The sequence below is a fragment of the Bufo gargarizans genome, chromosome 8, assembly GCF_014858855.1.
Source record: "Bufo gargarizans isolate SCDJY-AF-19 chromosome 8, ASM1485885v1, whole genome shotgun sequence".
Taxonomy (NCBI): Eukaryota; Metazoa; Chordata; class Amphibia; order Anura; family Bufonidae; genus Bufo; species Bufo gargarizans.
In genome coordinates, this window is record NC_058087.1 from 115,136,920 (window position 1) to 115,150,809 (window position 13,890).

Genomic DNA, 13,890 nt, shown 5'->3' on the forward strand with positions numbered 1-13,890 from the left:
GCTGGCAATGGTATGGGAGCAAACTAACATACATTGGACCAACGTAATTGATAACTAATCCCTAATAGTGAGTGTCCCACAATAGGGCAGTGCAAATAGCAAAAACATAAGGTTAATATATACAAAGTATGGATAGACGCAAGTAAGTATCATGATCCACATAAACAGTTATGGAATATATATTGAATACCTGATCAAAAAATGCATGGTTTACCTAAAACATGTTAGAAAAAAAAAAGTTTCACTCTCTTCAACTCGGAAAGTCAGGTGCTACCGATCTCGGAGCTCTGGAAACTGCTCACTCCACACCATCAACACATGTCTCCATTATCATATCAACACTCATATATGTCATAACACACCTCTGGAGGTGACTTTTTTCGGCCCTTGGTTTGGATTGAAGCGCTCATAAAAAAAAAACAATTCGACAAAAAAAGATTTGTTCCCAACTGTTCCACAGACTAAACTCACCTCCCATGCTTGCCAAGCCCGCTTATATTTGCCATTGAGAGAGGTATTTAGGTCAAACCTTTACTTCCGCTAGCTTACCTGACATCTTTCTAGCCCCCCACATCGCATCCAGATGTGTCCGCATTCAAGAAAATGGGTATAAGAAAAAAAAAAGGATTTTATAGATGTGGTTTATTTGATGAATCATAACGTATCTGTATATTGCGCAGACTAGATGGGCCAAATGGTTCTTATCTGCCGACACATTCTATGTTTCTATCAAATATTGCCATAATCAAGACAATAATTGCGAATACCAGTGATAATTGCTGCTGCATGATAGCGTGAACATAATAAATTAATGTTATACAATGTAAATTGGTGATAAAAACAGATACTACCGTATTTTTCGCCCTATAAGACGCACCGGCCCATAAGATGCAACTAGGTTTTTGAGGAGGAAAATAAGAAAACAAATATTTTGAACCAAAAGGTGTGCTTTTTGTGGGTTTTGAACTAATGGTGGTCTGTGGATGACACTATTATGGGGGCATCTGTGGATGGCACTGTTATGGGGGCATCTGTGGATGGCACTGTTATGGGGGCATATGTGGATGGCACTGTTATGGGGGCATATGTGGATTGAACTGTTATGGGGGATTATTGTGGGGGCATCTGTGAAATGCACTGTTATGGGGGCATACTGTGGATGACACATATATAGCATCTTATCTAATGTGTCATCCACAGATTCCCCCATAACAGTGTCCCTGTGTAGTGAATGGGGGCCGGCATCTGGTTCTGTGATGGCAGCGGGGCCCGCTGCCGTCACTGTATTCTACTACACCGGGCCCTGCTCACTGTAGTATAATCATATCTAACTTGTGGGTATTGTTAAAGTATTCAAATCATCTTAAATCCAGTGCTGTGCTACTTACTACTAACTTCTTGGCAGTCAGCAGGCCTGGCGGGCGCTCGCAGTGTAGCTCCTATGTACAAGAGACGCATAAAGTAGGGCATTAAAGGGGTTGTCCAGGTTCAGAGCTGAACCTGGACATACCTCCATTTTCACCCAGGCAGCCCCCCTGACATGAGCATCGGAGCAGTTCATGCTCCGATGCTCTCCTTTGCCCTGCGCTAAATCGAGCAGGGCAAAGGCATTTTTCTGAGTTCCGGTGACGAACCGGGCTCACCATGGGGCTGACAGGCAGCCCGGTGACGTCACCGGCACTGATGGGCGGGATTTGGCTCTGCCCTAGCCAGTAAAACGGCTAGGGCAGAGCTAAAGCCCGCCCCTCAGAGCCGGTGACGTCACTGAACACGCCGCTGGGCGGAAGTTACCGCCTGGCAGTGTGTTATTGAAAACACAAGAGCCTGTGCCCTGCGCGATCTAGCGCAGGGCACGGGAGCGCATCGGAGCATGAGATGCTCCGATGCCAGGTTCAGGAGGGCTGCCAGGGTGAAAATAAGGGTATGTCCGGGTTCAGCTCTGAACCCGGACAACCCCTTTAACAGCAGTTTCCTTACTATATGCACGTTTCCAAGATTCCCATTGTGAGCACTTTGATGTTGATGTCCAAAAAAGTAATCTGTTTCGAAGAAGCAATTTGGGTCAGGGAAATGTTCCAATCATTTGCATTGAGCCTAATGAGGAATGAATCAAGTGCGCATCGGGATCCCTGCCATACGAACAGGATGTCATTTATGAATGTCATCCATTATATCATCTGAGCATCCGCCTCATCCAGGGACACCTGGACAAGTTCACGTTTCCAATGTCCCAAAAATAAATTTGCATACAATGGCGCACATGGCTGTAAAAAATTGTGATCTTTAAACAATAAAAATAATTATGTGTAACGACAAAATTTATTAGTTCCATCAGCAGGTCAACAAGTTCAGGTGTCAAGTTTCTCATCTTCAGAAAAAAATGTGCGTCCCTGAGGCCTAGATCGTGACGAATACAGGTATATAAAGATTCAACATCACAAGATACCAAAACCATGTAATTCTTCATCTTAATATCATCCAGTCGCTTCAATCATCTGTGGAGACTTGTATAAATGAAGGTAAACACTCAACACAGGATTTCAAGTAAAAGTCCAGAAATCGACGCACTAGTTCACATAAACCCTCTTGCCAAGATACAGGGTTTGGACAGAGATTTATGTACTTTGGGCAACAAGTACAGTGTCTGTGTTACCGGATGCTTGACTACGAGGCCTTCATATGCAGATTTCGTAATCACTCCAGATGCAACTGCTTCCATAAGTATGTCATCTAGTTGAGTTTTGTGCGGAACGGGTGGTGCGTGCACCCATGGTGCACATGTGCAGGGATTCAGGCGCCATACAGCAAGCGGCATTCATTATAATGCACAGGGGAGGCGGCAGCCAATGGTCCCTTAACCAATTACAGTCTACCTGAACTTCTGTTTAATTCTTGGGGCCAAGGAACGTCCTTTGTAACCACCTGCATTGTAATTTGTACCATATTTATATGGAGCACCATCGCTAGTCTAGCCATCACCCCTTGAAAAAGCAGTACGCAAAACGCGCATCAGGGAGTGGACTGGTAGTGCTTGTGTTTGCGCTGGAGTTTTATGTGGTCAGTATTAACATTCATTTTTTACTTTTATAGCAGTACTTTACTTTAATATTATTTGTAAAAACAATTTGTAGATCTGATCCTTTTGCACTCACACTTTATTTAATGGTCCACCAACCATGCACCACCAGCCCGTTTGGTTTTTAACCTTGTTTCTATGTATTGTGTTATGTCAATCATGTGCATCTTGTTGCTTATAATAAAATTATGTATTTATTCATTATACTTTATCACTTATTTATTCTGTTGACATGGTAAGGATCCATATATCCCTATAGGAGTTTGTCTTTCAAATTAGCTCGTTAATTCTATTCTAAACACAAGCTCTAATGCTGGTGCCCTACATCACCACTGCAAAAAAACAATATACCGTATTTTTCGCCGTATAAGACGCACTTTTTCTTCCCCCAAAATGGGGGAGAAATGCCCCTGCGTCTTATACGGCGAATGCAGTCAGTTTTACATCGCTGGATGCGATGCAAAGCGAGCGGGGACTCGGGGAGGGACTGGGAGGAGGAGCTGGGGCCGGCAATAGCGGCGGGGCGGTGCAGTCACTGTACTAAAGGCCCGCCCCGCCGCTCCGGTGTACTAATAAAATGTCATATTCAATTAATGGTTACTAAATATGCCCCTTTATGCCTAATGGTACCTTAAATCCTAAGCGCATCCGTACAATGCAGGCCGGGCGGGCGGCAGCGTAACTCCCTGATGTCACGTGCCTGCGCCGCCTACTTTATGAATGAAGCAGGCGGCGCAGGCAAGTGACGTCAGTGAGTGACGCGCCGCGCCGGCCGCCCGGCCTGCCGGCATTGTACTTAAGCGCTTAGGATTTAAGGTACTTTTAGGAATAAAGAGGCATATTTAATAACTATTAACTGAATAAGACATATTATATTAGTATACTGGAGCGGCGGGGGATCTGTGGATGGCACAGTTATGGGCTGGGAGGGTCTGTGGATGACACATGTATAACAGTGCCATCCACAGATCCCCCCCCTGTAACAGTGCCAGCCACAGATCCCCCCATAACAGTGTCTGTCATCCACAGTTCCCTCATAACAGTGTCTGTCATCCACAGTTCCCCCCTAACAGTGTCCGTCATCCACAGTTCCCTCATAACAGTGTCCGTCATCCACAGTTCCCCCCATAACAGTGTCCGTCATCCACAGATCCCCCCTCATAAGTGTCCGTCATCTACAGATCCCCCATAACAGTGTCAGTCATCCACAGATCCCCCCCATAACAGTGTCCGTCATCCACAGATCCCCCCGTAACAGTGTCCGTCATCCACAGATCCCCCCATAACAGTGTCCGTCATCCACAGATCCCCAGTAATAGTGCCATCCACAGACCACCTAGTTCCAAACCCACAGCACACCTTTTGGTTAAAAATATTTTTTTTCTTATTTTCCTCCCCAAAAACCTAGGTGCGTCTTATACGCCGGTGCGTCTTATACGGCGAAAAATACGGTACTTGCCATATCAGTTTGGTAAAACTTCTCCAACCGCTTGGTAAAACATCTCCAACATCTTTCCACACATTTAGCATTTTTGCAGCAAGCCGAGCCCCCGGAGGGAATTTTGGCAGCAGGCCTGAATTGTATGGTAGCCATCATGGCACATAACAGGTAGACTTTAGTGTTAGGTTGCCGTCTTACAGAGATCGCCTTGACGTGCGTGAGACGGGCTCAAATAATTTTGTACAAAATGTATTTGTCAAGCATCTCTAATTTATAGGCATTGCATTAGCAATTATAATGCATTTTTGTACTTTATTTGGTTTGCAGAGAGGTGTTGCATTGTATGTTTTGTTCTAATAAGTAATACTGTTGCCTAAGCTAGCCTATTAAAACCACACACAAAGTGTAATTAATTCACAGAAAGCAAACTACAGGTTTTCTAGAACTGAAAAGATTTAGCTCTGCAGCAGACAAACCTGTTTCTAATAAAATTTAGAGAAGTATTAGTACTCTTGAGGCAATCAGTCTGGCTACCTGAAAAGTTGCCTACATGGTTTGCTTATCAATTTTTGTGTATGTGCCAAAGCAAGCACCAGTATTGTCATACAGCTTGCTTATACTGCATTGGTAAGAAGAGGGGAATGGCCCCCATTCCAGCTGCTGACTGTTTTGTGCGCACTAAGGTGTGATCCTGCTGAAATCCTCCCAGGGTACAGCAGATTCAAGCTCCATGAATCCATAGCCATCAATAGTGAGGTAACCACCAGCTGCATTACTTACCAGGGTTTGGAGCAAGCCAGGGGATCACACTATAAGAGGTGCTGACACGGCCACTTATATGGTAGGAAGAAAGAGGATGACTTTCATCCCCCCATACCCCGATCACACCTAGGCCTACAGGAACCCACCTATAGTCTTCGCACACAGCCAGGTAGATTCCGGGCTACTAAAGGAACTCTACCCCAAGAGGTGTTAGCAAGGCTATTGAGGAACTGAAAGTAGAGGCTGGACCCCCCGATCCTAGTCCCACCCTAAGGTCCTGAAAGTCTTCTTGTAGAAATATCTTCATCCCCAGAGTAAGGCCTCATGCACACGACCGTATTTTGTGTCCGATCCGTTTTTTTGGCGGCTAGGATACGGCCCATTCATTTCAATGGGTCCGCAAAAAACCCGGACAGCACACCGTGTGCTCTCTGCATCTGTATGTCCGTTCCATTGCTCTGCAAAAAAAATAGTGCATGTCCTATTTTTTTCTAGTTTGCGGACAATGATAGGCATTATTACAATGGATCCTCCAAAAAACATATCTGTAAAAAAAAACGGATGCCATACTGAACGTCATCCTTTTTTTTTGCTGTTCCGCAATTTGCAGACCGCAAAACACATATGGTCGTGTGCATGTAGCCTAACAAACATGTCTGTGTCTATTCTCTGTAGGCACAGGAAAACACAAGCAAGAGAGTGGAAATGGCAGGATTTTATTTAACCTCTCTGTTTCCTGCCCAAGAAGGCCAAAGGGAAACATCCTCCTGTGGTGCTATCATGAAGGAGGAACTGGAAAAATATCATCTGTTTAACCCCCTCTTATAAACACTGTCAATCTGCACTTTTCAGTTTCAGTGACACATATCCTATTTTTCTAATCTTTATTTTGTAATTGCAGGTTTTTTCATTCTGTTTTCTGAACATGATTTCCTGAGCTGTTCTTAACAGCATTTGGAAAACATAAAAAAAAATTGCTTTACGGCATCTGCATGGGCCGTATACACAATGGCCTGGAGCTGACCATATTGAACTCTATGGGACAGTTTTCTAGGCATGCTCTGTGACCTGTGCAGAGGTCACAATGAAAGAATAAATAAGCTCTTGTGAATGGAAGATCCTGTGTGAAAGTACCTTTAAGCAGTCGGTCATTTTTTGTTGACACATTCCCTTAAAGGGGTTCTGCACTTTCAATTAACTGATGATCTATCCTCTGGATAGATCATCAGCTTCTGATCGGCAGGGGTCCGATACCCGGGACCCCCGCCGATCAGCTGTTTGAGAAGGCAGCGGCGCTCCAGGAGCGCCGCTGCCTTCTCACTGTTTACCGCCAGGCCGCCCGCCCACTGACGTCACGACTTGTATCAACTACAGTGGGCGCGGCTAAGCTCCATTCAAGTGAACAGAGTTTAGCCGCGCCCACTGTAGTTGATACAAGTCGTGACGTCAGTGGGCGGGCAGCCCGGCGGTAAACAGTGAGAAGGCAGCGGCGCTCCTGGAGCGCCGCTGCCTTCTCAAACAGCTGATCGGTGGGGGTCCCGGGTGTCGGACCCCCGCCGATCAGAAGCTGATGATCTATCCAGAGGATAGATCATCAGTTAATTAAAAGTGCAGAACCCCTTTAAATTCAACCAACTATCACTGAATCATCTGAAAACTGTACTGAAAATCCACACACTGTTCCGTGTGGTGTACCCATACTACTCAACTGTATATTAGTGTATCCATGTAAATTTATAAGTGAGCGGTAAAAGGTTCTGTACTGTTTCGTTTTCCATGTTGATATTTTTCTGTTTAGAATTCAAAAGATCCCAAGACTTCTAGTTGCTGCTGCAGATGGTTACCTGTACATCTACAACCTTGACCCACAAGAGGGTGGAGAGTGTACACTAATGAAACAACACAAGTAAGGAAGAGAGCAATCTTTGTACATGAAACTTATTTATTAGATTACAGATTGTACATGGTGCAATGCATAACATCTCTACAATGTTGAAAACAAAAATTTTTTTTTAGCTGTACATGTATCCAGAGGTCATTGTAATGATGACAAGCAATATAACCTTTTGCAAAGTCTCTACACGTGAGCTTGTAACTCTTACAGAGAGTCTATAACGCATTGGTGTGTACGATATACCAATGCATTATAAAAATGATGTTCTCTAGTAGATTATTTAAAAAAAAGGTAATTATAGTAAATAATGTTTATAAAAAAAACATTAGATTTTAAATTAAATTCTTTCCATAAAAACTGGTTTTATTTTGTAAAAGTGGTAAAATCCCTGGCAAACAACTTATATAATAAATATAATATGTTACTTAACCCCTTCCCGATTGCCATACGGCTATATACGTCGGCGGCCAGGACTTTAAAGATGTTTCATACAGCAGGCACCCGCGGCTAATGTCCGTGACCGGCGGTAATGCCAGTTACGGACATTTAACACTTAATGCTGAAAACGCAGAAGCGCGCCCCCTCCGGGAGGGATCGAGGGAACCGGAGTGTGTAAGCAGCAGCCCCTGTCCTCCTGTGTGACAGGAGTCTGCTGCTTAGTAATTTCTATGGAGCCTTTGCCTTGTAGCAGGGCCCATAGAAATACAGTAAAACCCTCATAGACTCCAATGCCATTGTATTGGAATCTATGAAAAAAGCTATCCAATGACTGCTTGTTATAGTTCCTTATGGGAACTATAAAAATAAGTGTAAAAAATAAAAAATGTTTTTTTTATAAATTTAAAAAGTATAAAAATTCAAATCCCTTTCCCCAAAATAAGGAAAAAAAAGAAAGAAAGAAATAGGTATCACAGCATGCAAAAATGCCTGTTCTATTAAAATTTAATCCCATACAGAAAACAGTGAAATGGGGAAAAAAATGTCAAAATGGCCGATTCGTCCTTTTTTGGTTGTTTCTCCTTCCACAAAAGATTAAATAAAAAGTGATCAAAAAGTCGTACACGACCCAATATGGTATCACTGAAAAGTACAGATCGCCCGCAGAGCTTGGTGGAGATGGAGACCGAGAATTTTTTTAATTATTTTCAAGTTTCTTTTTTTTTTTTTTTTTTTTAATGGTATAAAAATGCTATACAAAATATACATATGTGATATTGCTGGATTCGTACTGACCTGGAGAATGAAATTAACTGGTCAGTTGTATGATATAGTGAATGCCGTGAAAACAAAACCCCCAAAAACTGTTCTGAAATTGTGTTTTTTCCAATTGTGTGCAACCGTCAATAGAGCCATTGGAAAGGACATCTTGTCCCATAAAAAACAAGCCCTCGTACAGCTATGTGAACAGAAAAATAAAAAAAGTTATGGCTTTGTGACGGCGTGAGTGTTTTTTAACTTTATTTTTTATTATATTTTTTTTAATAAACAGGTTAGATGGAAGCATGGAACCTACCAATGAAATCTTAGAGTCTGCATCCCATGATAGGCCTTTTGTTTCAAAGAATTATAGTACAGCAGCAACAATAGATACTTACTCAACATCACCAACCAGTCATGGTAAGGCATCAGTACAATATATTATCTATATCTGTCAATCTATCTCGTCTATCATTTCTTTAATCTGTGCTTTAAATGCACACAATTTTGTAATATATGTTTTAAGCTGTGTATAAGCTTAGACAAACTCATGGGGTGCATTCATAAACTTCTGTGAAGAATGTTGAGTACTGGTATTTATGCAAGAATCAAAGGGCTACAGTACATTTGACATGACTAGCTTTTTCCCCAAAAAATTTTGTGATTGGTATTTTTTATTTTTTTTATTTTTTTTTACATAAAGCTTAAGTAATGCTTATCCTAGTGGACGGAAAGTTTGAAGGTTGTAATTAGCACCTCCTGAATGCAAAATAGTGTTCGCTTTGCGCTGTTAACTGCACCATTATTAAATAAAGGAATTGCACTAAAAGTTTTCAAAAGTAATTTCGACCTGAACTTTAATTACAAAATCTTTGTCTACAAAATATAGATTTAAAGAGGTTGTCCCATGACTAATGTAATAAATGAAAATCAGAGATCATATAGTTCATGATAATCTCTTTCTAACAAAGCTAGAACCAGCCCTGTACCTCACATATGTCCAGAGATCTCTCCATTCATTGCTCTGCTATATTTATATCAAGCTGGCAGCACAAGGGGAGTGTCTTTTCTACTGCAGCTCAAGAGGCGTGTCCATGCTCTCCCTATCACAGCTCAGGAGGCAGTTGAAGGATTAAACTGAGCATGTGCGTCCTTCTCAGTGAGCAGGTCAAAGAAATAAAAACATACCAAACAGCAGGTGACACTATACAGATATATTTTATTGAAAAACTCACTAGCTATGCTAAATTTTTAATTACATGGAATTACAAAAGTGTTCAGATCCAGGTGTTTGTTTGAAAACTGTAGAATATTTTTCATGGGACAACCCCTTTAAAGGGAACCTGTCACCGGGATTTTGGGTATAGAGCTGAGGACATGGGTTGCTAGATGGCAGCTAGCACATCCGCAATATCCAGTCCCCATAGCTCTGTGTGCTTTTATTGTGTAAGAAAAACGATTTGATACATATGCAAATTAACCTGAGATGAGTCCTGTCCCTGACTCATCTCACGTACAGGACTCATCTCAGGTTAATTTGCATATGTGTCAAATCGTTTTTTTTTTACACAATAAAAGCACACAGACGTATGGGGACTGGATATTCCGGATGTGCTAGCGGCCATCTAGCAACCCATGTCCTCAGCTCTATACACAAAATCCCGGTGACAGGTTCCCTTTAAGTCGCAGCAGCCCATAACCCATGCAGCATATACTGTAAATTTAAAGCTAGCCATACACATTAGGTAACAGTTGTCCAAATGTGTTTTTGGCCGACAGCTATCTTTCCTCCCCTCCCCGTATACATACAGTACATGCTATGCTTGGCTGAGTATATGTGTTGTCATTGGGAGAGTTGAGAAAGGTGCTGTCTATAAAATCTGACGGGCGGTTTATCTCGCAGAGCACAACGCGACAGGGCATGTTAAAATTCAACTTCTTTAGAGGATGTCTGGGGAGAGTCATGGGAACCACCTATATCTAATGTATTTGACCAGTTTAACCCCTTAGTGACCAAGCCTGTTTGGGCCTTAATGACCAAGCCAAATTTTGTATTAATGTATTTATCTATGGGTGTAATTAGTTTTTTGACCCACTAGGTTTTTAAAGAAATTAATGCTAAGAAGGTAAAAAAAAAAAAAAAGCTTTTTTTACACAAAAGTGTCAATTTAAAGACAGATCTGCCTTCAGCACAGTAACCATCAGGGACCAATAATAATGGTCCCTGATCATGTGGTCTCCATGATAAACCTATCATGACCTGATCTGGGCATAATTTGAACTTCTCTCTCCCCTCCTGAGGAGAGAGACCTTACTGTGAGTGGTGGCCGGCTTTCAGTCTGCGCATGCGCCGGGCCGCCGCCGGCATCTTTCTTGAGGGGATGGGGGATGAGGATCGGGACCCAGCTTAGGACCAGAAGCGTTGGGGGACCCGATCGCTGCACCAGAAACTTTCTCCCTCCTCTCTTACATGAGAGGAGGGAGAAAGTTTAGTGCGTGCAACTTCGCTGCCGGCATTTTCTGTGATCGTCGTGATAAAGGGTATCACGGCGATCACGTGATCAGAGACCGCTGGTCACGGTCTCTGATCACTGCCCAGAGCCCTCAGCTACCTCCGGTAGCTGCGGGCATGGAGCTACAGCGATTAATTTTATCGCTAACTTGGGCTGAAGTGCCGCCGTAAAAAGGCGGCGTTCCAGCCCAAGGCCCCTTAGTGACCGCCGTAAAAACATATGGGTGGTCAATAAGGGTTTAAGATTCTGATTCAAAGCAGCAGCACAGTTCTCTACATTGGTTTAGCAATATGATCCACATGCCAACATCTTGTCCACAATTTGCTCAGTGATAACTGACACAGTAGTGTCTATTCTGGCCAAGTGATCACAATAATTGATAATCATGGTGATTACTATTGTGGGGATTCGCTCTGGTAGACAGGACAAGCGGACGCAGTATAGAGGCAAAGACCGGTTTGTAACTCAAAAACCTCAGTGTTTTATTCACACTTATGGCAACAAAACAGTACGACAGTCCATTTGCAGTTTTGGTGTTCGTTCACACCTGGGCAGTTCATACAGCAAAAACAGTCACCTTTTATCCTGGGTGTTAATCCACACCCGGTCGGCATAGCACAACACAGAGCAGTCCTCCCGGATTCAGGCCTCCAGCCTGGCACAAGGCTCAGATCTCACAGAGATTGCCAGAGCTCCAATGTCATAGAGAGATCATCACCACCACCCGACACTGCTGGCGGTTTTATATAGGCCTCCCAAATCCCGGCCTGGAACGTGGGGAGTAGTCACCCACCCAGCACTTTGACTACTCCGAGTAAGAGCCGTCCCAGATACGCTATTTCAGCTATACTAAATAGCAAGGTGTCAAACAGCAACTGCTGCCGACACATGAAAACTGGCTCTTACACCACCGAGGCCAGTAACCTCGGTGACACATACCTTGTGTCAACGATGGTCCCTTGCGCCTTCCTACATACCTCCCCCCTTTGTTCAACCCTGAGTAGGTGAACACTTGCCAGAGAGTGTACCCGTGACAGGGCATCTGCATTTTCCTGCAAGCGGCCTGCCCTGTGTTCCACTGAGAACTTGAAGTTCTGTAATGACAAGAACCATCTGGTGACCCGAGCATTCCTCTCTTTGGACTGGCTCATCCACTTGAGAGGGGAGTGGTAAGTCACCAGACGGAACTTTCTCCCTAACAGATAATAGCGGAGAGACTCGAGTGCCCACTTGATGGTCAGGCACTCTCTCTCCACTAGACTGTACCTGGTCTCGGCTGGGGTGAGTTTGCGGCTCAGAAAAACAATGGGATGTTCCTCTCCATTGATTTCCTGAGAGAGTACAGCTCCGAGTCCTACTTCAGAGGCATGGGTCTGTACTACAAACTCCCTCTTGAAGTTGGGTGTCACCAAAACCGGTGACCCACACAGGATAGAGCAGTACAAGGCTCACATCCCACAGAGATTGCCAGAGCTCCAATGTCAGAGAAAGATCATCACCACCACCTGACGCTGCTGGCTGTTTTTTGTAGGCCTCTCAAAACCCGGCCTGGAACGTGGGGAGTAGTCACCCACCGAGCACTTTGACTACTCCCAGTAAGTTTTATTTGGCTGTTAACCCTTGCCTTGTAACTGGAAAAAAATTATTAAAATGGAAAATCTGCCAAAAAAGTGCTGTCACTGTATTCTACTACACCGGGCCCCGCTCACTGTAGTAATCATATAGGCAATGTTAATTCAACTCCTATCCAGGCTTTGGTACAGTACTTACTACTAACTTGCATAGCAGGCAGGAGGCCGGGGCGAGTGGCAGGAGCCAGCAGCGCAACTCACTACGTCACACGCCTGCACCGCCTGCTTCATTTATAAAGCAGGCGGAGCAGGAGCGTGACGCAGTGAGTTATGCTGCCGACTCCCGCCCACTCGCCCGGCCTCCTGCCTGCTATGCAAGTTAGTAGTAAGTACCATACTAAAGCCTGGATAGGAGTTGAATTAACATTGCCTATATGATTACTACAGTGAGCGGTGCCCGGTGTAGTAGAATACAGTGACTGCACCGGGCCCTGCTGCCAGGGGCCCGGTGTAGTGTAGAATACAGTGACTGCATCGGGCCCTGCTGCCATTACAAAACAAGATGCCAGCCCTTAGTCCCTCCTCCCTCCCGCTGATACATACGCAGGCCGCGCTGTGCGGCAGCGATGTATCACTGTAAAATTGCAAATTTTCCCCCCTCTTTTATTGGGCAAAAAATCAGGTATTTTATTAGTATCAACATGCAAGAAAAACTATACATATAAGGGATCGCTGGATTCGTACGCTGGATTCGTACTGACCTGTAGAATGAAAGTAAGTGGTCAGTTTTATCACACGTCGGACATTGTAAATTATAAACCCATAAAACTGTGGTGGAATTGCTTTTTTTTTTCCAATTCCACACCTCAAAGAAGAATTGAATGACTCATGGCTGGCTACAAAAAGCGTTTACAAGCTATGATACTTACCAACGGGGGTGCTACTAGGTACTAACCATACATGGTGCCCAAAGTTTTGCTTAAGACCCTTTTTCTTTTTTGCTATTTTGCAAATGTAAAAGATGATAATAAAAAATGTTTTTTCCTTAAAATACAAATGGAATATTTCATATTTAACTTTTTGCCTTTTGGACATAATGTAATCTTCAACTTAATTAACTGTTCACAGTAAAAGTAATTTTTACCAGAGGTGACCAAACTTTTGCATGCCACTGTATTAGTAAAAGGTCTTTTTTATTACTTTACCCCCGTAGTGGCCACAAATTCGCCTTTTTACGGCGGTCAACAGGGGCCTTAGGCTGGGCCGCCTTTTTATGGAATATATTAAACCGTTCTGTCACAAAGGGTTAACTGTTTTATCCTTATCGCTAAACTATTAAGTTGTCATAAACACTTTTTTAAGCCACATTCAGAAAGATAAGTAGCCCATCTGCTCCCCAGATGACTGAAAATAAATAAAATCCACAGCTATGTACA

The 13,890-nt window shown here is 43.5% G+C and overlaps 1 protein-coding gene across 1 annotated transcript in view; it reads left to right on the forward strand.

Annotated features, from left to right (window-relative positions):
• Window positions 1-13,890, forward strand: part of WIPI2 (WD repeat domain, phosphoinositide interacting 2) — a 439,829-nt gene that overhangs the window by 297,785 nt on the left and 128,154 nt on the right. Inside the window, exons 10-11 of the mRNA XM_044302641.1 lie at window positions 7,078-7,185; window positions 8,663-8,790. Of these exons, the coding sequence (XP_044158576.1) occupies window positions 7,078-7,185; window positions 8,663-8,790 (236 nt within the window). The remainder of the gene's footprint in view (window positions 1-7,077; window positions 7,186-8,662; window positions 8,791-13,890) is intronic.